Below are 27,317 nucleotides of genomic sequence, written 5' to 3' on the forward strand. Positions count from 1 at the left end.
ATGGCGGCGCGAGGCGCTCTCCCCCCGCCTCCCCGCGCTCTTTCCCTTCCCAAGGTGGCGACGCGAAGAGCGCTTCCCCCGCCTCCCCGCGCTCCGTCCCTTCCCAAGATGGCGGCGGAAGGCGCGAGCGCCGCCTCCCCGCGCTCCGTCTCCCCTCTCAAGATGGCGGCGCGGAAGTGCCGGCGTCCGTTGCGCGTGCGCGCGGCGGCCCCGAGCGCAGCGACATTCCTGGCGAGGGGAGGAGGAGGAGGCGGCGGCGGAGGGCGGCTCGGAGCCACGGCCGCGCGCCCCTGCCAGGGACCCTGCGTGCTGTGGCGGCGGCCGGCGCCGAGCCAGAGCCTCCGGCCGGGTCGTGAGCGCCACTCGCCGCCGCTTCGGGCCCCGCTCGCAGCGCCAGCAGCCGCGCCGTCCCCGGGACTCCCTCCCCGGGGAGAGAACGGGGGGAGAATGACGGAGCTCCAGTCCGCCTTGCTGCTGCGGAGGCAACTCGCAGGTACCGGGGGGCGGTCGGGGTGAGGAGCGGGGGCAGCGGCTGCGGGGATGGGGGAGAGAGTGGGGGGAGAGAATGGGGGGGCAGCGGCTGCTGGGGAGGAGAAGAGGGAGAGAATGGGGGGGTAACGGCTGCTGTGAGGGAGAAGGGGAGAGAATGGGGGGCAGCGGCTGCTGTGAGGGAGAAGGGGAGAGAATGGGGGGGCAGCGGCTGCTGGGGAGGAGAAGAGGGAGAGAATGGGGGGGTAACGGCTGCTGTGAGGGAGAAGGGGGAGAGAATGGGGGGCAGCGGCTGCTGTGAGGAAGAAGGGGAGGGAATGGGGGGGCAGCGGCTGCTATGAGGGAAAAGGGGGAGAGAATGGGGGGGCAGCGGCTGCTATGAGGGAAAAGGGGGAGAGAATGGGGGGGCAGCGGCTGCTGTGAGGGAAAAGGGGGAGAGAATGGGGGGGCAGCGGCTGCTGTGAGGGAGAATGGGGGGGCAGCGGCTGCTGTGAGGGAGAAGGGGAGAGAATGAGGGGGCAGCGGCTGCTGTGACGGAGAATGGGGGTCAGCAGCTGCTGGGGGGGAGAATGGGGGCAGCATGGAGGGGGGTAGAAGGGGAGGCAGCTGGAGGAGGGGGCTGCGGGGAGGGGGAGTAACGGGAGGGGGGGCAGTGGGCGCTGGGGCTGCGAGGAAGAGGGGAATGGGGGGGGCAGCGGCTGTAAGGGGGGGGGGGTAGCGGGAGGGGCAACGAGGGGTCCGCGAGAGGGGGGTGGGGGGGACAGCGGCTGCGGAGAGAGAAGGAGAGATTAGAGGCCCCCCCAGCTCTGCTGCCCAGCCGGAGCCGAGGGATCTAGGCCGAGCGGGGGAGGGGGAAGCGATCGCTGCCGGGGGGAGGGGAGCGGGGGGCCGGTAAGGCGAGGGGGTGGGGTGTAATCTCCCCTTCCCCCGCCGTGCGAGGAGGGAGACCCGAGGCGCCCCCGTCCCGCTGCCCCCCTCGCCCCGGGGCGCCGCTGCCCGCTTTGTTGCCGGGGCAGGGCCGGGGGGGCCGAGGGGAGGGGGCGACACACGCGACCCCCAGTGCTGGGGGTGGGGGCGGGACCGGAGGAGCTGCGGGCTGGAAGGGCCCGAGGGGGTAAAGCCGCCCCCCGGTAGCGGGGAGGGGGAGCTGGGCTCCGGGCTGGGGGGCGACGGGAAAGGCTGGGGGTCGTTTCCCTCGCAGTTCCCCCCATCCCAGCCCTTCCTGTCCCGCGGTTCCCAGGGAGGGGGAGCTGGGGGCTGGGTTGCGGGGGATAGGAAGGGCTGCGGGTCACCTTCCCCCCCCACCCCCGCTTCCCCTATCCCGTCTCCCGGTCCCCATGTCCCGGGGAGGCCGAGGCGGGGGAGCTGGGACACCGCACAAGTGACACGAAGCTCCCCGGCGCTGGGCAGGGAGAGCGGGGGTGCGGGGACGGGACCCGGGGGGGGGCGGGGGGAACGGGACGCGACCCGGGTCTTGGGGAGGGAGAGCGAGGATGCGGGGGAAGCTGCGGGCTGGGGAGGAGGAGCTGGAAGGGCTGCGGGAGGGGGCGTTCAAAACGACCCCCGGGTGCTGGGGAGGGAGAGCGGGGCCCCCGCCCCTCCCTTTGTCCCCGGGCCCGGCCTGGGCCGCCGCGGGGCGCGCATGCGCGGGGGCACAATGCGCTCCATGTGCCGCCGGGAGCAGCGCGGCCCCCCCGCTGTCACCCCCCTCTCGTCCGTGTCCCCCCCCCACGGCTCACACCCTGCTATGTTCCCCACCCCGGTGTCCCCCCCTCCCCAGCTTCCCCCACTCCGGCTCCCCCCACCCCACTGCCCTTGTCCCCCCGCCTCACACCCTGCTGCTCCCCTCTCGATTCCCACGCCGCTGTCCCACTCCCCAGGCTCCCACCCTGCTGTCCTCTCTCCCCGGTGTGCCCCCCAGCTTCCCCTACCCCACTGCCCTTGTCGTCCCCTCCAAGGCTCACACCCTGCTGTCCCCCTCTCGACTCCCACGCCGTTGTCCTGCTCCCCAGGCTCCCACTCCACTGTCCCCCCATTCTGCTGTCCCCCTCGCTGTCCCCTAGGCTCCCACCCCACTGTCCCCCCCACTGTCCCCCAGGCTCCCCCCCACTGTCCATCTTCCCACCCTGCTGTGTTCACCTCCCTCCGGCTGCATCCCCGCTGTTCCCCCCGCATTGTCCCCTCAGGGTCCCACCCCGCTTGTCTGTAACCCTCACCCCAAGCTCCCACCCTGCTGTCCCCCACCCCTGGCTCACACCCGGCTGCTCCCCTCGCGACTCCCACCCTGCTGTACCCCACTCCAGACTCATGCCCTGCAACTCCCCTCTCTGCTCCCACTCCGCTGTCCCCACTGTCACCATCCCCACCCCCAGGCTCCCAACTCACTGTCCCCGCTGTCCCATCGCCCCCCAGGCTCCCTCCCTGCAGTACCCACCAACCCCGCTCTCCTCAACCCCCTCTGCAGCACATGGTTCTACTTGGTGCCTTGCACAAATCCTGTTGCCTCTTTGTGCCTTAAGTAAAAATTGCTGTATCCTAGAAAAGGAGAGCAGTAGGTTCACCTCAATCCCACGCTGGCCAGGGTCTGCCAAAACAGCTGTGCAAAGGGTTGGGGGCACTCAGGAGCACAGGGACCCCCAGAGCAGGATTTCAGTCTGAGACTGCAGTGATGTCTTTGGAAGTAAGGGTGGAAATGGGTGTTGTGAGGGTAAGGAGGTGAAGTTGCATAACCAGGTAGAGCTGGATGTTGTGTGGTGTGTCTCCAGCGTGGTCTTCTGGGTTGAGTTGATGATAAGTGTATGAAACTTCAGCATAGTTAACTCTTGGTATAGGATTTTTTTACCCTTTTAAGGTAGCATTCTTTAAAAATGAGAGCACCAAAATCGCATTAAATCTCACCATAATGCACTCCCAAAGGTGAACATGCTTCTCTTAGTGGTTAGCAGGGCATTGAGGATGTTACTGACATCCAGTGAGGTGTCGGCATGTTCGGTTATGCTGAGAACACCAGGTACAGGCTCACTGCAGCAGCTCCTCCCGACTGCATTTGATGCAGAGCTGCTCTTTCCTATAAATGGTCCCTCTAGGGAAGCAACAGTATAGAACAGTTGCTCTCTACCTTGATAAAAATGAGTGTTTGGTAACCTAATATAATTCTTTGGCTGCCTGGAATTTCTCTTTTCACTGACTAATTGTGCTCCATGAAAGAGTGTCATTTAGCTGAAGCCTCTTGATAATGAGCATTAGCTTTTGGCTTCTGCTGTATAGGGTTTTTTTACTTGTCTTGTGAGGTCTTAAGACCTTCTGTAAGTGTGGGCTGGTTGGATATGCAAGCAGACTTGTAGACTGCTAGGTTTAGGGGGGTTAACTTCTGTTCACCTCTCTGCTTGCTCTTTTCTGAAGGCTTCACCTGTAGTGGTAGAAACTGGTAAGCGTTTCCAGTTGCTCCATTATAGATACTGATTCAACTGTGATGAGTCAAGTGCTGCAACCATTTGCACGTAACATGCAAGTCTTTTGTGGGGTTTTTATGTTTTAAGTAATGTTAGTGCCTTTGGTGTCCTTTTGTATTTATTAAAAAGAATTGAAGCTGTATTAAAAGTGGTTGTGAGTGTGTGGTGGGTACTGAAGAGTCTTGAACTCTTGAAGTCCCATCTGGAGCAACTGACTTGAGAAAGAAAAGTTTCTTCCCTGTGTGACAACCTAAGCAACACCTGGACTGAGCTGAAAGTCGACCGACAGTGTTTTTTCTGGTGGCAGGCTGCTTGAAGTCGCCACGCAGACTGAGTTCACGATGCCTGATCTTCCTCCCCTACTCCTGACTGTCTTCTCCCAAGTCTGAGCTGCCCCAATGCGTCCCTTTTGTTTACACCCACGCTGCCTGCTTTCCCTCAAAACAAAAATCAGCGCTGTGGTTTTCTTTCCTGTGCCGGGTCCGATACTTTGGTCATCCTGCTCCCTGCAGCCTTTGCCTTTTATTGAGCGTGGTGAGTCACTGGGTTGTACCTAGCGGTTGGGTTTTGGAGCACAGCGAACGGGCAGTGGATGTGAAGGATGTGAATTGATCTGGTTCAAATTGCTCTGGATCACTCATTTGTCAGGTTAGCGTGACTCAAGGACAGGAGAGCTGAATTTGGAGCTGTTGGCCTGGGAGCAAGACATCTACAAGTGCGGGGTGGTTGAAGCAGGAATCTGAACTCCTGCTTGAGGAAGAGAGAGTTTCCTTAGTTGATGTGACCCTGGATAGCTCTTCAGTGCCAAGTGGAAAAAACAAAGACCGGAGGAGAAAGGAATGTAGAAGGGTAGTTCTGGGAAGAGTTACCTGTTTTGTCTTCCATGCTTTGGTTCTTGGGGAAAATGGGTTAGCACTTCAGCAAGTGGTTTGATTCCTGAGGACTTTGTTACAGTGAAGGTCAACTGCTAAGTCTTCTGGGTTGTCAGTGAGACTTAAAACCAAGGGTCTTATTGAAACAGGAGGAAACTTGGCAATGTAATCCCAGGTTGCTCCACTAAGTTTATGGAGAGAGATTGCTGTGTTTCCTGGAGCAGGCTGGCCTCTGTGGTAACTTGAGCAGCTCGCTGGTACCGCAGCACCATGTGAACGACACGCTTGTCAACTAAAGTGGCATGTTCTGGGCGCAGATAGTGCTCTAAGAGGGGATATTCAATGACAGCCACGAAATAGAACTTCAAGTCAGATGTGGGTTGTGTTTTTTTTTTTGTTTGGTGTCTCCATCCCCCAAATATGAAGTAGCTTCACAGCACTTTGCTAATGAAATACTGAGCTATGTCACCAGGAATCTGTATAGCAGCTGTTTTCATAGTGACATGTGCTTGCCTCTGTTTAGGCACAAGAATAGTTTGAATCAAAATAGTCAGAACTTTGGGTAGTTTTCCTTTGTTTTCTTTAAGTGTTTAAAGAAACTACCGAATGGGGAACTCTGGCTTCCATATCCAGTTACAGCTTGAGCTGAAGGGAGATTCTCCTCTGTGGATGTCTGTGAAGAAACAGCCATTTAGCTTCACAGTTTTAATTGTCAGCTCTAGCAACTTCTGGAAACCTTTTAAAAATTCAGTACGTGTATTTGTTCTTAGAGACATTCTTTCCTTTGAAGGAGAACGGCATTTTGTTGTGGATCAGAAGTAGTGTGAAGCAGCAGCTATGACCTGTCTCTTCTCCTCTGATGGATAAGGTGCAGTAAAAACTGCAAAAAGGATGGAGTGCTGCTGAACTTCCAGAAAAGCCAACAGCAGGTCTGTAGGTTGGTTTAGCACTGGATTGGCAGAGTTCACCCCCGAGGGAGGACAAACCGTGCTTTCTGTGCAGCCCTGAAACTTTGTGCCCTTTAAAGGAGGCAGGAGATAACCCAGAGTGCGAAGCTACTCTTCCAGTCTCCAGAGCTGTCAGGCCCCAGGGTTTTGCAGACTGAGGCATTTCTCTGAATGCTTTTATTTCATCTTTCTGCCAAATCCTTGCTGACAGAGACTTGTTAGAGTAGGCAGACTTGTCTAGTTCATCCAGCACGGTGGTGTAGGGAGGATGCAGGTACAGCAGTGCACAGTGGAACCAGAAGTGCGAGTCCTCTTTAACATAAACATGGATCGCTGAAAACAGAGGAATAACCGTGCCCTTGTTGGACAACGTTGTGCTGTGTTGTAAGTATTCAGTAAATATACAGAAAAACCCACGCATTTTTCTCAAACATGAGAAACATGGCATTGTTTCTGTTTAAAGCGTATTGAGCTCCTATTTCAAAGCAAAAATGTCTAATTAAAAATTAACAAGTTGGAAAACTGTATTAAATACTAAATGTGACAGTGCAACAATTTTTGCTTCCTCCTGTGGAAAAATCTTGCACTGTGCTGTTGAGCTAGCTGGATTTCTGGTAGTTACATAGGGTTTACTTTTAAAATATTTGAGTACTAAATTCTGAGGTAATTCTGGAATTGTGATCACTTTATAGATGGAAGCTGAGAGGGCCTGTCGCTTGGGTGCCTGGTGGTGTGAGAAGCCTTTGTTTACAGTTGAGTACTGGCTCTTTTACTGGTTGACAGTAGGTTTGTCTCCCAGATAATCATTCGAGTGGTACTGATCTGAAGTGCTAGGTTGGTGTTGGTCTGCCTTGGCTTCACTGGAGAGGTCTGTGTGGTCAGTAATATTCTGTGTTATTCTGAATAGTCAAGACTCTTAAGATCCTGCACGTGTCAAACTTCACATCTTAAGTGATACCGAAGTTATAAACCCCCTCTGTGTATGTTTTTAAAAGGACTCTTTCATATTTGTAGATAACCATTGATTTTCATTGCTCTGATGCTCTTGGGGATGCTCAGATGCAGCATGCATGTACCACGCACCTTAGCACTCTTGCAGGATAGGACCCCGTTAGAGCAGATAAGAGAATCCTGTTTCTTGTAAGGATGCATTGATGGAATCATCAAAGCTGCCTTGTTCACGCTGACTTTATTGATAATATCATTGCTAAAACACACGCCTTGTCCTTGTGACAGTGACTGGAGGCTGAGCAGTACTGGCAGCCTGGATTTCTGTTGTGCTGCAAATAACATAATGGATGTTACTCGTCGCAAGCTTTACTAGCTGTGCCTGTTAGTTTGTCAGATGTTTGTCTTGCAGAAATAAGCCGAATTCTGCCTCTTCAAAGAAAAGAGTATTTCTGACAGCAGGCACAAGAGCAAAAATTCAGAGGTGCTGGCAGTTCTGGAATGTGAGGTTTGCTCACATTCTCGATGGCTCAACCAGTTGCTTGGACAGGATGAAGCAGTAACAACCTGCTTTGTAAGCTTTTTCCTTGATGGGGCAGCTACAGTCACAGCTTGCTGGCTCTGGCTGGGTCGGCTTACTAATCCTCCAGGGAAAAAAACGAGCTTACCGTAAACGATGAGTTCTTTCCTTCTCTGCTCTCCCCAAACAAGGCACTGTGAATTGCACCAAAGTATGGACATATCTGGATGTGGCAGTAAAGTGGTTTCTTTCTGTTCTATTAGGGAACAGTGGAATGGGAAAATGCTGCTGGGGATCCTGTGAGATAAGGAGCAAAATTACTACCTACTGAGAAAATACTTTCATTAGAAATCCCTGCTTTATTGATTAGATCTTTCTTTGAAGATGTTAAATTGCCCAAATCTCACTAAAACATCTTGCTCTGTGTGATTGATAGTGACTCCAACTTAAGCGTTGGCGTTATCTGCTGCAGAACTGTGAACCTAAAGGAGTTGTTGATTTGCTATAAACTTCCTTCTTTCATTTATGAGAAACTGATCTGGGATAAATCAAGTAGAGTGGATAGTCTTCGAATCAAATCACATGTTGTAATTACAACTGATTCTGCCTTGACTCTTCTGTATCTCTTTGATTTTAAATTTTTAATGCCACAAGGGCTTGGAACAGTACACATGTATCCAGCTAAGATGGGATTCCTTGGTCACTTCTGGGGTTGATACAGGTTGTATTTTGGTTCCCCCAAAGCCCTATTCTAGACATTTTGAAGATAAACGAACTTTGTAGGTAAAGCTTGTGTGCCTCAGATAAGCATTCTGCTAATTTTTCTTCGTCTGTTTAATGCAGCCTCCGGTTTGATGTAAAACAGCGTTTTCTTTCCATTGTAGAGGGTGGGTTCTAATAAAGTGGAACTGAAAGGTGCCTGCTGTTCTGAAAGCGTGAACTAACCGAACGCTAAATCGAGTGTGCAGAGTTGGGTGCCTGGGGAGAGGAGAGCAGGTGCCTCGGGTGAGGGAGAGGGCACGTGGCTCTTGAAACTCGCCCTGGCTGCTTTTTGTCCCAGCGCATGGGAACAGAATCCGTGTAGCGCTTCACATGCGGGCCTGTGCTATCACCACGCTGCACCTGCTCTGTGCCTCAGCCCTCCGTGGTGTGTAGGTATCTGTCAGCAGATTGGGCTCAGCAAGGTCTTTCACTTACGGAATGTGGTAGGTCTGAACTCTAGGCAGCCCTGCATGTGTAAATGTGCATATTTGCTTCTCCTTCATACTCTCGGGTCCAAGGCACATCAGCAGGAACAGAGATCAGATATCGAAGTCTCATCAGAACACTGAAGTACAGCAATCTGATTGAAATAGTGTTCCATAAAAATAACCACTCTCCTGGCCATGAATGTTAGCAGGCTTGTATGGGTTTAGAGTAATAGTAAATGCTTTCACCTGCAGACTTTCTCCGTGTGAATTGTTAGTTAAGGAAAACGTATTTCTGTGCAGTCATCACAACACCCAGTAGGCTAAGCTGGCTGGTTTTTAGCTGGCTCTCACCTAGTGCTGATCTAAAAGATGCTGTCAGGAGTGCTTGGAAAAATGTCTTAACAATTCTGAATGACAGCGTAGCTGGAATTAGGATATGCAAACCTGTTATTCATATTAAAAGCAAGGGAGAAAACAAGCTGGAGAGGTGCCCTTGACTTGCACAACAACTTATGAACAGGTTGAAGAAAGCTTCTGCTGAACTCCTCAGATGTTAACGTCTCCCCATGGCACCTAGTGGATTTCCTAGAACTGTTCTGTTCTTGTATGTAAACCACGTGCAGCCTAGGGCTCTTGGCTCTATCCAGCAGAGCTGTTCCATGGCTGATGTCCGTGTGACTGCTCAGAAGATACTGGGATGGAATTGTTTTGCAGCTTTAGTCTGCTGGTAATTTGCAAACAGCTGTTAAAATGTTATTTTTTCCTGCTGTCCATGCTAAACTACATCAACATGACTGGCAGTAGGTACTGCCGAGGGTGATGGACCTGCTAAGATCTGTTGAGCGCTGCCTCCAGCACAGGTGGATGCACGTACCTGTGTGATACACATCTGCCTGTTAGGAGTGGAAACATTGGACAATCCTTTTGACTGTCCTTCTTCTTGCCCTCAAAATTCAACGCTTACTAGGATTTTTTTTTATCAGACCTGTTCAACCTCCATTTTAACCTGGGTGATGGAACTCTGCTGGATTCCAGTCTAGCGGGATACACAGCATGCTGCAGGCAGTCTTAGCGAAGAGGGCTCTCCAGTAGACAGTTTATCTCAATTTCTACTGCAGATACGCAATTGATGTTGATTTGAACATATGTTCTAAGCTTACTGCTGAGAATCTTAATTCTGCAAGCATAAATAGTTCAAAATTGTAAACAATACTATGGAATTTGATGGTCTTCATTAGTATGTTTTGTATTTCCAGTGTTCTGTGGGAGCTGAATTGGACAGGAAAGTAACTCAAGCACCAGCTTCATCTTGCGAGAAGAGACTTGTGGGCTTAGCAGGCTCGCTGCGCTGTGTGGTTACTTCAGTTGCTGAGCTGAAGACGTTTTGCTTAATGGCAAAACACATCAAGGGAGGGGGAAAGACGCTGGCTTTCTGCGTATGCTGTGTTTCAAAAGGACTGGTTTGAGGGTGTGTTGCACAAGGTTTCTGCCTATGAAGGCTACAGAAAGAAATGTCTCAGAATTGGTCAGCCCTGCTTGTGCCTGTAAAATGGTGCATGGGAACAGATCATGGGCTGAGTAAACTGGGTTGCCAGGTTGTATTGGTAGCTGGGTATCTGTGGTCTGATTGAGACCGCATGAGAGGGCTGGCTTTGAGACCTCTAAGTTTGAATCAATGTCTGAAGGAGCATTGAGAGTGTCTTATCAGTGGCCACCTCAGTGGACTTCAGGGACTGTAGGACACTACTGAAGACTGCAAGCTTCTGATTAGCGAGTTTAAAGTCAGTTTTCAACTAAGCAGCTAACTTAAACTTTCAGTTTTCTGTCTTCAGGCATGCTACAACTCAGGCAAACATGGAGTAGCAGAACATACATGACAAAAACTCAGTTCTTAGCTTATGCTTTGAATAACATGACCCCTTACTAGTAAAAGGGCTCCAGTCCCTATCTCGTCAAGTTTCTTTGGTTTCTATAACCTTCACCCACTGACCCACAGCAGCAGTTGTCTGAGTTTCTGCCTCTACATTTGGGCTAGTGCTGCTGCCCTTTTGAATAGGGAGTTGACTGGGAGTAATGCGAAAAATCGGACAAGAAATCCCCAGCCTTGCTCTCTGTCCTTCCCAAACGTGCTCTGCTGTGCAAACCCTTGCAAGGCTCTACGGGCACAGCTGCGGAGCCGGCAGCGCAGCGTGTCAATGCAGCAGTGCACGAAGCTGTGTAGCGCTGCACTGAGGGGATTTCTGTGAGCAACTCGTCTGCTCATGCTCACTGTACAGCCCTCCCTACCAACTGTCTGAAGCGAGAGGAGGATTAGGTTTATAGAAATGTGTGGTGCTGCCCTTATCAGCAAGGGGTGATGCATGGAACCCTGGAAGTTAGTTGCCAGGTTGAAATGAAGAGTCAAATCTAGAGCTGATCTAGAGAGTCAAATCTGCTGCTGACTTGTTTGGTAAATCTCTTCTTAAGACAGGTTTGTCTTTTCTGCTTCAATCTCACTTCAAAATAACTACAACATCCTTCTGAGACCAAAACTTGTGTCTTAATTGCTGTCTTATTTGTCACTGCCAAAGCAGATGCCAAGAGTGTGCATGTGTATCGTGCTCTGTTTTGTCTGAACTTTTTTGGATGAGCTTGTGGAGCAAGACAGAACATGATGAAACTAGATAGTATGGAGAGCTCTGGGAATACATCTTTGCAAGAAGATGGTGTTACTTTATCTCAGCCCTAATCTCCTGGATTCAGAGATTTACAGCTGGGTGTGCAGGCAGAAAGGAAAGTCTTGGAAATCAGAACTGACCTCGGTTAAGTAATACAGCTCTACGGAAGTCATGGCTTGAGGTGAGGAGGAGCCTAGGAGGAGGATTTCCAATCTGCAGGGTTTTCAAAAGCTCCTGGACTAGCGCTGAAACTCGCAAAAAGACACCAAGAAAAAACAAGCCTAATGTACAGCAAATGTAAACGTCTGATGTGGCTTGGGAACTGTGTGCAAGTCAGCTGGATGATTTTTCCTGAAGCCTTATCTAGGACTTGGGCTGTCCGGTCTTCGTTCTCATGCTGGACTCAATCCACTGGCTGCACAGAGCTCGACCTCTGTGTAACTCACTGAAGAGGCTGCTATGAAAAATAACATAGAAGCCTAGGTTTTTGAAAACTTTGTGCTGTTACGTAGCTTAAAATACTCTGGTGTGTTCATATGCAGTGGCTGAAACGTCAGGCTGAAAAGTTGAGATGCCGTACATAGCTGCGACGTGTAGCCATGGGGCTGTTTCTGCTTAGTCATTTCTGTTGATGCCGTTTTGCTTCTGGATTGGTGAAAGTCTCTTGGCTCATAGAAAGGCAGTTTTAGTGAGTGTGGGAACATCAGTAGCTGGGTGTCAGCTAAACACTGAAACGGGAAGCACAGCTTATAGTACCGTGTTGGCTCAAGTTGAAGGCAACGGTGTCTTCGTTCTGCTTTAGCAAGAGCTAATCCTGTGAAGGAGCACAGTGTTGTGTTGGCAGGTGATGTGGGAGGCTGGGCATTGGACGTTCAAGGTTGTTCTGGATTTCAACAACTCTGTTGGATTATGGGCTGGTAGTTTTCCTCCTCTCTCGGATCAGGTATTGAGTCAGGGCTGGGATTCAAGGGCCTGAATGTCAGATTTCTGAGCAGCCCCAGGATTCTTTCCCCCGTGTGTGGCAGCTTGGCCGCTGGCCGGGTTTGCGCTGCTTTGGCTCTTGGCTGCGGCCAGAGCTGCGCGGGGCTCTACCTGAAATGGCTTCTGCAGTGAATGCAAGGACTGTTTTTTCCCTGGGAAGAAAAATGTCTATTAAGCTGTCAGAAATGCAGAAAATATTGGCAGAAATAGTAAACCACAGCCTGTAATATATCATAGCAATAAATGGTACTTATTTAGGCACGAACATGACAGAAATGTGTTAATATACTCATTTATGTTTAAGAAGTACAGGATCTTTTTAGCTGAATGTAAAATCTCAAAGGTAAACTTGAGTGTTGAAAAATGTAGTGTGGAGGGATTCAGTTCTTCATTAGCGTCTGACTTTTCTGCTTTTCCAGGACTTGTAGGCTCTTTCACAGGGTGTCGCAGAGGACCTGCACGGCGGGCTCGTTCCGTCTCCCTGGCTGAGGAGGGGATCGAGTCCTTTGCTTTGAAGGCTACTCACCATCTGTGTGCTCTTGTAGGGAAGCCATCCGGGCTGGAGAGAGTTAATTGGTGGTTGGCAGGGAATGGCAGTGGCCGGGAGCAGGTGCCTGGCGCTGGGGCAGTGTCAGCGTCACCCGAGGCCGTGCTGGCGGCAGCCGTGGCGCTGAGCACTGTGTGTGCGCTCTGTCCTCGCCAGAGGGGCATCGCTGCTCATCGGGATTTCAGTGCATGGATTGCACTGCTGTGCGAGCCTCGACTCTCGAAGAGGCAGGCGGTACTGTGAGTTAACTCTTCCAATGTACAGCATCCACGATATCCAGGGGGAAACCAAACCCAAACAGACCCTAGGCTTCATTTTGTGAGCTGTAACGAATAGCAGCTCTTAGCTGTAGCACCCAAGGATGATGTTTGTCATCTCTCAATGCAAAACTGTCCTGAGGTTTCCTTTTATGTCTCCTAACCAGCCATTGGTTGGCGCTCAGTTTAGCGTAAATAATCTGGATGGAGAAGCTCATTTTAACTCGTCTGTGGTGATTCTGTGTACGTTAGTGGAGATGTTGTACCACAAAGTACTTGTAGAAGCAGTAGCTGTTGGAACTACGCTTCAGTATTGCTACCATGGAAGGAAAATGGGAACCTTTTACAAGCAGAGACTAATACTACCTCGATTAAAAGAAGTAACATCGTAATTTGCTTTATCCAACATCCCCTAAGCAGATTTCCACGACTGCTGTAACTGGACAGTTTCAGTGGTTGTCCCCTTGATGCGCTGAATGGAGTTCCTGCATTCCCAGAGCTGGTATCCAGCCGTCTTATTCCTTCTCACAAGATCTTCTGCAGTAGAGCTGCAGGGTCCTAGCTGTGATTCAGAGTGCGAGAGCTCTTTCAGCGGGCACAAGTACGTGAAAAACATTTCAGAGGACTCAATGATGAAAAATGAAGTTATTTGGAGTTATTCAGATGTCATGAGAAATGGAAATAGTGAAGAAAATGTGTATGTTGGATTGAAAATAATGTGGCGTGTTTAGAGAGAAGCACGCTGAATTCTTCAGTCTGAGCTTCTGGCAGACTGGTTTACAGTCTTAATCACAGAGACGTGATAACTGGTGAACAATAAGGAAGCGAACTGTGAATGGCTTGAGTTAGAGCAGTTTGCACAGAGCTTGGCATAAACAGTTTTCTCCCTGTGGAAATACAGAAGGGATCTTGTGTTTTGAAAGCTTAAGTTTGGGTTGGAAAGTCTTAGGGTGGGATACTCAAATCTAATATTTGCGCTCTTTCTGTTGACTGCAGTGGTTGTCACGCTGGATATTCTATATTGCAATCTAATGTAATCCCAAAGGATGACTGAAGTGTCCTGAACAGAGGTGTCTTTTTTGCACAAGCCATAGACAATTTTTATATAAAATCCTGCATGAAAAAGTAGTTTCTATTCAGTTACTGATGCAGTGGAGCTGGTGCTGTTAGGAAGGCAGTAAGGGACTGCTGAAGTCCCCATTTAATGAGACCCATGTCTGGTCTCTGCCCCTTTCCCCTACAATTCCATAGGGCTGTTTCTCGGCCCAGGCAGCTGTTCCCACAAAGTTCCACAGATGCCAGAGGGTGGAAGCCTCTCTGCTTGGCGTAGGTGTGGCCATGCTACATTTCTTGGTTTTGCAGCCTGCATCTTGGTTCAATAGCCTGTGATGGTACCTTTCGTTTCAGGCGTTGTCTTGAGAAAACCTGCTTTGGTTTGATACCCAAGTCTTTGTCTTACAACTTGGAGAGCGAATGGTTGATCTCCTCTGACTGAACCCTGCTGAGCAGCCCTTCCAAGGCAGTTAGTGGGATTTTAGGATTGAGTCATCTCTGCAATAATTTTAACTCTGAATTGCCGATGACCAAAGTCATTATTCCTGCTATCTAACTCCTTAGGACCTTGGTCCTTCATGTGAGCTGAGCACTTTTTCTCCTTGCGGACTTGGAATCTTCTTGCAGGGCTTGAACTGATTCTTCTTGTTTTTTTTGTAACTGTGGTTTAAGTAGTTAAGTTCTGAACTGGCAAACAGTGGCTGCAAGCTGATGGGCAAATCAGTTTGAATTAATGGTGGCCTTTTCTCCATAAAGGTGGGAGGTTCTCACTCGAAGTTCTGTGTGTACCTGAAGGTGTTGTAAAGAGCTCTGGACTTAAATCTGTAATGCCTACAAATCAACAGCTGTTGGGTGTGCAAGGAGGGAGTGTGTAGAATGTCTGTCCTGTGGAGCGTAACAATGAAGGCTGTTTAATTTATGACAAGATGTTAAATAAGTGCAGTTGTAATTGTAAAACAAACAAAAAAATCCCTAATTTAACCTGGAAAGTACTCCCAGCTGAAGGAATAATGTTTCTCCCCCTCCCCTGCCCCAAATATCAGGACTTTGTATCTACTGTTGGAAGTGCTGGATCCAGAATTTCAGTTTGGCATCGATGCAGCATTTAAGTTAGTGCTCACTTGAAGCTATCGGTTTGAGACATTTTGGGCAGAACTCATTGGAGGTGGTTATTCCCAAATCTTAGGCTTTTACTGGAGCAGGCTGGAAGCAAAACTCGGTGGAGTCTGTGTTTAGGTCTGACTGCAGAGCTGTTTCCAGATAAGCCTTCTATCTCGCAGCAACCACATGAAGTAGTCTAGAAACTCGGAATCCCAAGTTGTTATCGCTAGTGGATAAAACTGAAACAAAAGGAAAAATAAAAACCCCCAAAACCTAAACAGCCTAACAGCTTATCTGCTTTGCTCTCTTCCAGTTCAGAATGTTGTAAATCATCTCCAGAATGCACTTGGCACAGGTCTCAAATGTTTTCAGGTTGTGAAAAAAAATAAGTGAAGTAGGATGTTGGTTTCAAGTTAAAACATAGTATGACTGCTTCTCTGTTGAGATTTTCTAGAGTTTAAGATAGATTTCATTTTATGCTGGCTCCTTGGGGTTTTTCTAATGCGGGATGGCTTTCTCAGTAGATCTGTTTTCTGACTTGCACACACTTGCGTGCACACTGATACCTGGTTTAGGAGAGTGTGTCCCACAGTTCTGAGGTATTTTGGCCCTTCTCATGGTGTAGTTAGCTTTAGAATCTGACTGTGGCTCTGGCAGCGTGCTGTCCAGTGTGACAGGGAGCTGAGGATGCTTGTCCAGGCTGTGAGTCCAGCCGGAGGTGCCAAATCACTGGAAGTTGTGGGGGTTTTTGGTCACGTATAGAGGCATGAGCAAAAACAGTGAATGCGTATCAGACACCTGAAGTCATTCTTAAATTCTTTTCCCTACACAGAGCTCAACAAAAATCCAGTGGAAGGCTTTTCAGCGGGCTTAATAGATGACAATGATCTTTATCGATGGGAAGTCCTTATTATTGGTCCTCCAGATACACTATAGTAAGTACTGATACCTATACAGAAACTTAAGTGAACTTGCATTTACTAGTTCTAGTTTGATCTAAGTGAGTAGAAGTTAACCTAAACCTTCATATTAAGTTAGATGATGCTGTTCTGTTGCTAGTAAAATGCCTGTGAATAGCTGCGTTTGCTATATAGTTCCGAACTGCTTTGCTCCCCTGAGAAAATGCAACACCGATCCCTTTGTGCTTGTGTAGAAATGAGAAAGAATAGGCTGTGCTTAGAGGCAGCTTCTGTTTTCTTATGCTTTGAAGTAAGGCGATGTAACCCACTATTTCTGTCGCTGCTGAAAGGCTCTGTTTTAGCTGACTGCAATTTTAAACCATTGCAACTCCATGCTGGTGACTGGTAGGAAAATAATTCTGGAGGGATGTAGCTGGGGAAGCTGCAGCAGACCATAGAATGGTCCCAAGTCCTGTCGGTTTGAGAGGGGAAAACTTCCTAGTGTGCCCTAGAGTACTTCATTTTTGATCAAATATGAATTGTTGGCAAACTTTGCACAGTGGGCTTCAAAAAGCTGATATCTTTATCTGAAGGGTTGCATTCTTTAATTGATATTTGAACACAAAACTGTGCAGTTCATACAGCAACTCCTCTTCCTGGGGTGCAAGTTTGCTGTGGTTTTGCATTGCTCTATGCCTGAAGCGCTCTGCACATGCAGCGGGGTTTGGTTTTTCTTAAAAAAACCCCACCAAACCAAAAAAAAACCTCAACAGAAAAACCCCACCAAAAACCCTAAACTCAAAGCTCTGGGTAATTGAGAGAAGGATTTCTCTGTCTCATAGAGATTATATGTGATCATCTATTCCAGCTCGTGGGAGAAGGTTCTGTGGGCAGAAGAGGTCAGTTTAAGGTGTAGCTTTTGAATCTGAACTTTGTTCTCCTCCATTAAGCTGTTCCATTGGTAAATTACCGATACTACAGGCCTGGTGACTGTAACTTGGGGTCAGTTTTAGTTCCAACATGAAGTTGTTGTACACCTCTGTCTGCAGACCTCTGGATAAGTACTTTGGTGCAGTAATGGAATTGCTTTGCTTCTCCTCACGCGCCCTGCATTGTGATTCTCAAGTCTTCTGTTGGCCTCTTCTGAACAGTCTTGTGGCTCCATTATATTCTTGTGACAGTTTTATAAATGCTGTCAGTAAAGAAACACTGCTTCTAATTGAACCTCCTCTTACATGTTAAAAACCGCAATAACGTTTTCCCCCACTTCACTGAGGTACTGAGCTTCTTATGAGGCTTTTAGATAAGCAGCTCTCCTCTGCTCCAGTCTTAGTTGCTGTGTTTTAGGGTAGTGAGTCCTTCCTGGTCTGTTCCATGATGATGGTAGAACATAATTGTTCAACTTAGCCAGGTGTCTCCAAATTTTCAGTCTTTAGTCTCATTCCTGGTCTGCTTTATTTGTTCTGAGTTTATCTGAAAAGACTTAAGACTTGGCGCATGGCTCTACTAGCAAAGACTTCTGTATGGGAATGTTGCTAAAAATAGCACTACTCTCCCTTAATTGACAGCTGTACCTCATTAACAGGTTTCTAATGTGTATTCAACTCAGGAGCTGTGTTTACACGTAGTTTATGAGGGGCAGCCAGGTATGTGTGCAGCCCAGCAGCTTCAGGATCTGCTGCTTAAAGAAAGGAAGGGAGAACCTTTTCACTTTGAAAGAAAGGGTTTAGCTGGTTTGGGGCTATCAACTAATGTGATCTAACTCTGCTTTGGATGTTAAAATAGCCTTAAAATAGCCAATATTTCTGGAATTCTTACCCCTCCCAGGATCAAGGATTCTTTGGGAACTGCCTGTCTTTTCTGAAACTTGTGGGAAATGAATGCTGTGGGTTCAGATCCCCCCAGCTGCTTTATTTGAAGAGCCAAGTCACTTCGATGTGGTGTGTTTTGGGGTTGAGGTTGTTTTTTCTTTTGGAGACACTTAATAGAATTACACATTTCTGGTGGTGGTAAAAGCTGTTATTGTCTCAGTAGCCTGTGGCCTTTGGATACTGGCTCGTATTCCTTTACGGATACCAGGAAAAAAACATTGCACTGAACAGCTTTGCCTTTTCTCCACCAGTTTCGGGCTGCGTGGCTGCTGAGGGGCGGCTCGTCACACTGCATGTCTCGTGCCACCTTCTTGGGAGGTTATGTCCCAGTTTTTGTAATTGCTGCCTTTGGAATTTCAAATTTCATTACAAACATCAACTACAAGAAATGACAGCAAGGGAGCAAGTGTCACAGTGCTCGCATTAACGAGAGGTTCCATCGGGGAGGCTTCCCAGCAAATACAGGCCTTCCTGCTCTTTGAAGAGACAATCCCTGGGTATTGAAACTTCATTATTTAAAACAACCAACCAACAAATTGTTACCTTCGTTAAACAGGGGCCTGTAACTCCACATAAAAGCTGGATGTTTCTTGTTTATTGTTTTCCAGCTTAGTAAATAGCTACAATGCAGAGCTCTGCAGTGTCATGTCCGAGTCCTTCTAGTTTAGCATTGAAGGGGCATTATTGGGGGTTTCCTTACAAAGTAAAGCTGTAGACATAACTATAAAGCTTTCTGTAGCTTCACTGAGGGTTGCTGCTGCAGACTGAGCCCAAGGAATTAGGACTGATGTGTCTAAAGGAGGGAAATAAACAGGTTATCTCCTGGGCGGTACTTGAGAAGGGGAGTTAATGGAAGGATCCTTTTTTACTGTTAATAAATGTACTGGGAGGAAAAATGGGAGTTGTAATTCCAGATGGTGAATTCCTTGGCAGTTTTTTGATTGTATGTCGTTTTTTTCCCCTCTGGAACATCATTGTAATTCTAAAAAAGGTTGTGTTGGGGAACTGGCAGTATCGCGTGAAGGGATCTTCTCACCCTAGAAACACTTTGCATTGCATATGGAAATGACGGTGCTGTTAATTACTAACATGATGTTAAGCTGTGTGAGGGGTGAGCGTAGAGCTTTTGATACCTCACCGAGTTCCAATCTTCAGCTTAAGCTTACAAGAAACTCTACTAAGATATTTTTGATTCCCCAGTGAAGGTGGTGTTTTCAAGGCTCATCTTACTTTTCCAAAAGACTACCCACTGAGGCCGCCAAAAATGAAATTCATCACAGAAATCTGGCATCCAAACGGTAAGAAATGTCAAAGCTTCAATTTCTTTTTTCAATTAAGAACTAAAATGTGCTGAAGACAAATGGATCCATTTCTCTTCATGTTAGAAATATGAAACTGCATTTCCTTTGCCATTTTCACTTCATAAAGAAGTAATAACCAGGGCAGAGTTTTTAATAGTGCTGCTCTGAGAGACTGTTCCTAAACTGTTCTCAGAAGCTACTGAAAGGAGCTTTTTGAATTCTTGGGAACTGGTCAGGGAGTTTTGTTTTTTCCCCTAAGTGCAAAATTCTGGTCTGAAGAGAAACTTAACTGCTCCAGCTGCCTCTTGTATTTCCAGATATTTCATCATTGTATTGCTAACTTGGCAGTTCAATATCAAAGGCCCAAGGTTGTCCTTCTCCAGTGGAAAGAAATAACAGCATCTTTGAGTCCTTCCAAAGACGACAGCTCCTAATGTTTTGTTTATTTACAGACTGCTGGACACAGATGGGAAGGTTTTACTGGGAAGGAGGAATACTCTTCAGTTGCTGAAGTTATGGCTCAAATTGTAGATGCTGAAACCTGGGGAGGAGACCCAGTGCTCCCAGCATAAGGGACAGGCTGTTTTGATGCTGTGTCGGATTCAACTCTGGAAATATCAGAGTACTTGTCAGGCAGTTTCTAATTCCAGCAGCTTCAATGGTATTCCAGGATGTTGCTGTAATACCCAGCTGATGCTGTTGCCGTGGAAAAAGGAGTCACTGTCTTGTTTGCTGAACCCAACACACAAAGCTTTAGTGGAAGCCTATCTAAATAGTCTTGAAATTGTGACATGATATTAAAATTAAGTTCTTCCTCCCCATGTGCCCTCTCTGCCAGAGGTCCAAGCAGAATAAAACTTCCACCAGGCCCTGTGTATTACAGACTGAGTTCTGTAAGAGTTAATTACTTTCCTTTTTTTGTAAAGCATCTTCACCAGCGTGTTTTCAGACGAGCTGGAGTGAAGATTAACAGTTCCCTGACTCCCCTGAAGAAATGCCAGCATGTTGTTCACTACTGAAATATGCTTTGTTCTGTTTTGTAGTTGACAAGAATGGTGATGTCTGCATTTCGATTCTTCATGAGCCTGGAGAAGACAAATATGGCTATGAAAAACCTGAGGAACGCTGGCTTCCCATTCACACAGTGGAGACTATAATGATTAGTGTTATTTCTATGCTGGCAGATCCCAACGGCGATTCTCCTGCTAACGTCGATGCAGCAGTAAGATTTTTTTTTTCTTGGTCTGCCAGTTGTCTTCAGTGTAAAAACCTAAACTTGCAATGGAGGTTTTGCTTCTAGTTTGAAAACAGTACAGCAACATTTGTGAGAACCTTTCGTATCGCAGGCTGAGGCTGCGTGCTTGTTGGGGAAAGCAGTCACGTAGAACAGAATTACTGGTTAGACCTGGGAAATGCCTTACAGATCACAAGGGAAAGATGCTGTCAAACTTCATAGGCAGTGGTTTAATTTCTCCTATGCAATAATGCCTTTATTTATAGTAAATAACTCGGGCGCAAAGGTACTTAATCCATTAACTCCAGCTCCTTTAGTCTTAAAAAATTCAAAGCAGCTGGCTGTAAAGTCCTCTGACCGTGTGCACAGAGCAGTTACCACAGCCATGAGGTTTAGCTGAAGAAATTAACATATTCTAGAACCTTCTTGGGTTCCCAATGTGGTGTTATCCTCTCACCACAGAGAAGTTCTAGGTCTTCTGACCTGGGGTACTGAGGAAAAGGGAGATGGTAATCAGAAGATGCGAAGTGTTCCAGAAGCTTATTAACCTGCTCTGTCACACCAGCTGTACCTTCCCAAAGTGGGTGGAAATTGAGTTTCCTGAAGCCCTTGATCTGCTGTGCTGTCAGTATTTCCAGAGGTGGTTGAGCTCTGCTGAAATATCATTGTGGGAATAGTCTCATGTGGAACAAGCTTGGTGGGAAGAGAAACAAATGTTGTAGTGAAGAATGCACTCATGTAACATACTTCTGAGTGTCAGACTTCCCCTTCTTGTATCACGTTACCAGTGGAAATAAACACCCAGGACACAGGGACGTTTTCTGCTGGCAAACCTGTGAGCACTGGAAGGAGCGAGTTATTAATGAAATGCAGAAAGCACAGCTAGAATTCCTCACCTTACAGGCTCATGTATGTTGAATGTAGCCAGTGCTGGAGAAAGTTTATACGTTAGCTGTGCCTGTTGCCTTCCTAGCATCTCATGAGGTTTAATTTCTCTGTAGTGGGCCTCGCTCTCTGCCAGCCACTTCAGGAGCTGTTTTGTTGTTTGGTTTTTTTGGCCTCAGTGAGAGATGCTGGATAGAAAGCTGTGAATTTGTTATCTAAACCTTAGAGTAAAGGTTGAAAATTGTCTAAGGAAATGCAGCATTTCTAGCGCAGCTTGAAAGAACAGAAAATTAAATCCAAACCCAGCATTGAAGGCATTACTGAGGCATCACTGATGTAACTTTGGATGCCACCAAGAATTTTTCTGTGTGATTACATATTGCAAGTAACTTTTAAACTTAATGTGCTGCTTGAGCAGCTTAGCATCCCCAGCAGGACTGTGGATTGCATCCTGTTTGTTTTAGCCTGAACATAGTCATCAGTGTGATGAAGAATCAGCTCATGTGCTTTATTCTGAGCTGCTATCGAGATGTCTTCTCTTTGGTTTACAAAGTAGTACAAGTTCAGTGCAGCAGCAATATTTGGCAGTTACCAAAAGAAGCTTTGTCTGCTTTCATTGATTTCTAGTTTTAAAGGAGTCTAGAAAATAAAGTGTTGCAGGTCACAGCATTACAGGAGCAGGAGAGGAGTCTGCTTCCTGGAAAAAAATGAAATATGCATGTTGGAGTGTTGTCTCTTGGAGTGGGATTAAAATGAGAGGCAGGAGCCTGAGTAGGTATTGTGAAAAGTAAGTAGAACAGTTCATGACCTAAATTATGAGTTGTGGGGATATTGCTGTAAAATTGGAAACTTAGCTTGCTATTCAATTCTGAGCGCTTGCTTCACAGAACTACAAATAGAAAAGGCAGAAATAAAAAACTATGAATCTGAAGTGAGGAAGGCACAAATTTGATGATTTTCTTGGCCTCAAGCCATCTTGTGTAAGCTGTCCTGTGTCCTTATCCAAGGAACCAAATGCTTGCTCTATAAATTGCTGAAAAACAAAAAAATGAAAGAACAAATTAATTAGTAGCCTTATTTGTGCATTTACTGGAAAGATAGGACATGTTGGGCTTTCCAATATGCTGATGGGCTTCGTGCGCTTGGATGTGGTGAATGTTAGGCTATATGGGTTATCCTCATTTTCTCTTGCTCAGATGTGCTACAACCTTCTCCCCAAGTAAGGGGTGAAAAGGTGGTGTGTGCTAGGCTGCTTCAGGTAAAAACAGTGTGGGGTTGGGTTTTTAATGCTTTCCCCACCCCTGCAATAAGAATATTGCTTATATTTTCCCACCGCTTCCTTGCCAGTGCAACACGTCAGCCTTGGTCACAGGGTTCAATGTTCCTGTGCTTTCGTCTGAGCTGGTCAGGAGGCTGGCACAGAAAACTTGGAACTGACTGTGTTTTTTCCAGTGGGGTTGGTGATGCAATGATGTGCACGTCTCTGGGTTCAGACTTGCCTCTTGCCTATCTTCCTGCTCATCTTTGTCTTTGTTCCTTGTCTGTGCAGTTCTGAAATCAGGTACCTGTCACAGAGAGCATCCCCGTAGGTGAGGGGTGTTCGTTAAGCTCTTCCTCATGGGTCATTGCGGCCATACCTGACTGGGATGTTTCCTTTCTAAGGACGCTTCAGTGCTTCTTCTGAACACTGTTACTTCTGTATTTCTATCCTGGAGCATCCTGGCAAGGTTGAGAAGAAGTCAAAACTGTCCTAAAAATTGCAGAGTAACTCCTGGCTCCACATTAGCTGCGGACCTTTGTTCAGCACTGTGGTTAAAGACGTTTTCTGTAACCCATAACAACAGCTTGTGGTCTGCAGTCTGAATTTTCTACTGCTTAGCGGGCTGCAGTAAATTGACTTTGGCCTAGACATTGTGAAATATTGGCAGTCACCAGGTCAGTCTTGGAGAATACCTAAAATCAAAGTGGGGAAAGGCTTTGTCCTCACTGTCTTGCAAGCAGCATGCAAAGAAACCCAGAGCAAGCCTTCAGAAGTCCTGAATTCTGCAGTTTTACAGTGCCAAGCTCAGTGATTGTGAGCAAGTTTAGGTGTTGACTAGATGGATAACGTCCAAAACTGCCAAGAATCTGACTGTAAGCAAGTTTAGGTGTTGACTAGATGGGTAATGTCCAAAACTGCCAAGGATCTTCATAGGTCGTGTCTGGAGTTGTAGGACTGACGTCTGAAAGCTGTCTGTTCAATTACAGAAAGAATGGAGAGAAGACAGAAATGGAGAATTTAAAAGAAAAGTTGCCCGCTGTGTAAGAAAAAGCCAAGAAACTGCTTTTGAGTGACACTTATTCAGCAGCTAGTAGCTTCACTTTTTTCAGGGTAAGTATCCTTCTACAGACAAGTTTGTTACCTGAGCTGAGGATTTCCTGCCGAAGTGTTGAAGTAGTGTGTGTTCTCCTCAAAAGCGCAACCCCCACCAGCCCATCCACCCTTTCTTCTCAGCTGCATGCTCTCAGTGGTTCTTTGCCTGGAGGTGAGAGTAAAGACTGAAAGAACTTTCAAGTGCAGTAACAGCTCCTCTTGCCAAGATTGGGGCATTTCTGTAGTACTTGTGCATTTATGCTGTTCAGTTGAAATTCTCTTTCTTGGTGTTCGTCCTGCTTCATTAACAGTGCTTAGGGGTTGCTTGAGTTGTGAGAGAAAGGAACAATCATTCTTTCATCTTCATTACTGTGAAGAACACCTGCTTGAATCTTAAAAGCATCCTGTCTTGCGATCTCAAGTTCATATATATGTGTGTGTCGTTGAAATTAAAGGTGTTGGTGCCGTGTCGTGTGTAGGTTTGAAGTAAGACTTTGGTGGGGTTGTTGAGAAACACTTGGAAAGGATCACTTCAGTTACCTATGGGAATTTTAGTAGGAAGCCTACTAGTGCATCAGAAGGGACTGAGTTATTGCCCCTCAATAATAATGAGAAAGGTGATCATCAGCAGCTCGAGAGTGTTTTACTGGGGAAGGCTTCGGAATAGCTCCAGAAAAACAGCTATGTTCTGCTTGGAGAGTTAACTGCATCCTGTCTGAAAGCCTGGACAAGTCTTGACCCGAGAGTGGCTGACATGATATTTAGACCTTACGCCATCCTATTAGAAATGAGCTTCTGACTCAAGATGCTTAATCTTAATTTGAACAATCCCATTTTAGTGGAGTGGTTTCTTTTAACACAATAAGCTATTGTAGAAAGCTCTGTATTAAAATATGGCCCTTAAATACCTGGCCTTTGGTCACTTTAATCTTGGTGTGCCAAAGAAAAACTTCCTCGACTAGCTAATAATTTCCTACTCCTGCTTTTCAAAGCCAAAGAGAGCTTCATGTCGAAGCTGCCCTTTCTTAATGGTTGGTTTGGCAAATAAAGTGCTCTGACCCGTTTGGCTGGAGGAGCCCAAACCCGTATGTACTAGCTAGCATCAGCGTACAAAACTGGGTTAGAAATATGGCTCTGTGTGTAGTTTAAAGGGGCTGCACTCTCTGAACAACTAGAACAGCTTACTAAACATTACTAACCTGCTAGTTAGTTTTTCTTCACCCGTGTTGTACAGGAGATGCTTCCTTTCTTACACTTCAGGAAGAACTGCAGGGGTTGGGAACGGGGGAAGGCTCCATCTGTGCCAGAAATGCTTTGATTGAAGGGAAATTTCTCCAGCATAGAAAAAGCATGAATATGCTTAATATTGATCACGAGACTGAATAAAGGAACTGAATGTCTTGCAGAACTGCCTGTAAAAAGAGTTAAGGATTGTTAATGCAGCTGACAGTTTTTCTGCCTTAGAGAAAGGGAGTAACTGAGTAACGCTCCAGCGTGTCCTTAGCTGACCTCGCTCTGTTGCCATGTTAAACTTGGCCATAGTGGAACAATGCTCATGACAAATATTGAAGTAATTGGCTGTGTTGATTTTTTGGAAGGGGAGAGCTTTTCTCAGTCTTGGTAACTCCTCCTAAGTATGTGATGGGCAGTGAATGGGCTGAGAAGGGGCCCTGTAGCTGGTTTCAAACCTGCCTTGTAGCTGTGGGGTTATTGCTTAAGGAAGCACTGCTGTGCCGTTTGTACCGCGCTCTGCTGCTGAAGCAGCGTCCATCATCCGCAGCGAGTGATGCACGGAAGTTTCAATGATAAATCAATCCATCCACACGCGTTTAGCCCTGTGTGTGAGTAATTGAACGGTTACACACTGTGCACTTTGAGAAGCAACACAGAGGAGCCTGAAAGTCAATAGTTGAGTGTGGATACACAGGATGCTGAGCTAACTCAAGTCTTTCTCAAGTGATGGTTTTGGATTTATGCATCTTCTGTTTAGAGGTATGTAAAGCTCTTTGAACAAGTAATGATTGTCTTCCTTGAGCTGGAAATGCTGTTTAACATCATAAATGATGTTAAACATCATGTTTAACATGTTTAACATCTTAACTATTTAACATCTGTTTGGAAAGAGAAATGGTTCACAACACAGTTCAGAGTCCCTGGCTTCATGGAAACCAGTGCTGAGTAGTGTCCCTCAGGGGTCTATACTGGGCCCAGTATGGTTTAATCTCTTCACCAATGACAGACACCAGGACCTGAAGTGGCAGGAAAAGGGGCAACAGTTTTAAATGGAAAGAGGGGAGATTCAGACAAGCTCTATGCAAGAAGTCTTTTCTGCTGAGGGTGGCGAGACTCTGGCCCAGGTTGCCTAAAGTACGTAGAAGTCCCATGCCTGGAGATCTTCAGAGCCAGGTTGGATGGGGCTTGGAGCAACCTGATCCCGTGGGAGGTGTCCCTGCCCGTGGCAGCGGGGCTGGACCCGGTGATCTTGAAGGTCCCTTCCAACCCCTATCATTCTATCATTAAGATAACTGAGGATGATGAGGGGGTTTATTTTAATAATTGTGATTTCTTTGTAGGTCTTCAATTGAGAAACATGGCACTGTTTTTTTTCCTGCACTCTACCCACCTATTGCTGGACTTCTGTTGTTACAAGTTGGCAAACACTGGCTGGAACTGGGCTGCAATAAAACATGCCAGTTATCAATGCTGACAAGAGCCTAACAAGTGCCAACACAAGATGATTACGCATTTTGAAATCTAATGAACTGCTTTAACCTTCAGGAAGAATTGTAAAGATGTGTACATAGCACAACATGATCCGGATAATATATATACTGTTCATGTACATCCACAAATACACATTGTACCAAATAATGCTGTCTGTAGGTAGGAATAGAATTGTGTAAATTCTAAAGATTTTAGCAGGTTTTTCTCTCCCTATTCATTGTTTCCTATCAGTTTAAAAACAACAACAACTTGTGAAGCATGTCAAACTAAAACCGATTAGGATAAAGTTGTTTGGGTTTTTTTTCCTCTCCCCACTTTAATTTTCCTTTGACCCACTGAGGCTTAATTAAAATTTCTTGCTTATTAAAGTTTAGTATCTTTTTTTTTTTTGTTTTTGGACATGTGTTCCCTTTTATTTCCCCCATCAGAACTTCAGATTTTCCTAATTAAACCCTGAAAGAATTTGCTATCAATTACTCGTGTCTGCTTTTATGATGACCTTTGTAGTCTCAAAGGTGCTTCCCCTCCTCTCCCTTTTTTAAACCCAATTGCACATACTTCTTGAATTGGGTATAGCAATAAAACTGGCCATGGAGTACCCCTGAGCAGCCTGCTGCGTTTTTAACTTCCAAGGGACTTGAGCGCTTTTGTGTGGGAGTTCAGGTGACTAAGTTAGTCCAAGATAGGCTTGAGCTGCTTTTTATGGGTAATTTTTGGTTTTTTGCCTTTTTCACTGCCTGTTTGTGGGACGGGGTGTGTGCGGGGAGGCTCTGTTTCTTCTCAAGGTTGAGTTCAAGCATGCACAGCTGTAGGCTTTCAGATGACTGACTTCTGAGTTTGGTATCAAAACTAGTTTCCCTCCTTTTCCCTTTTTTCTCTTCTGTGGCCCTTCATATTCTTTGCCTTCTTACTTCAGAGTTTTCCTCACCTAATGTACAAAGAAAATGGCGATGTATATTTTCATGTAATTTGATTTTTGGAATTCTGTCACCTTCTGTAGTGAGTTCTTCCAAAATATAATTTTTTCCAATAATAA

At 46.8% G+C, this 27,317-nt stretch overlaps 1 protein-coding gene across 1 annotated transcript; it reads left to right on the forward strand.

Moving 5' to 3' along the window:
* On the forward strand, positions 1 to 27,317 carry UBE2G1 (ubiquitin conjugating enzyme E2 G1). Its single transcript, XM_069874373.1, has 6 exons — positions 1 to 493; positions 15,847 to 15,949; positions 18,985 to 19,082; positions 20,129 to 20,307; positions 23,452 to 23,575; positions 26,131 to 27,317. The coding sequence occupies exons 1-5, from the start codon at positions 1 to 3 to the stop codon at positions 23,536 to 23,538; spliced, it is 960 nt and encodes a 319-aa protein (XP_069730474.1). The 3' UTR covers positions 23,539 to 23,575; positions 26,131 to 27,317.

The sequence above is a fragment of the Phaenicophaeus curvirostris genome, chromosome 21, assembly GCF_032191515.1.
Source record: "Phaenicophaeus curvirostris isolate KB17595 chromosome 21, BPBGC_Pcur_1.0, whole genome shotgun sequence".
Classification (NCBI taxonomy): domain Eukaryota; kingdom Metazoa; phylum Chordata; class Aves; order Cuculiformes; family Cuculidae; genus Phaenicophaeus; species Phaenicophaeus curvirostris.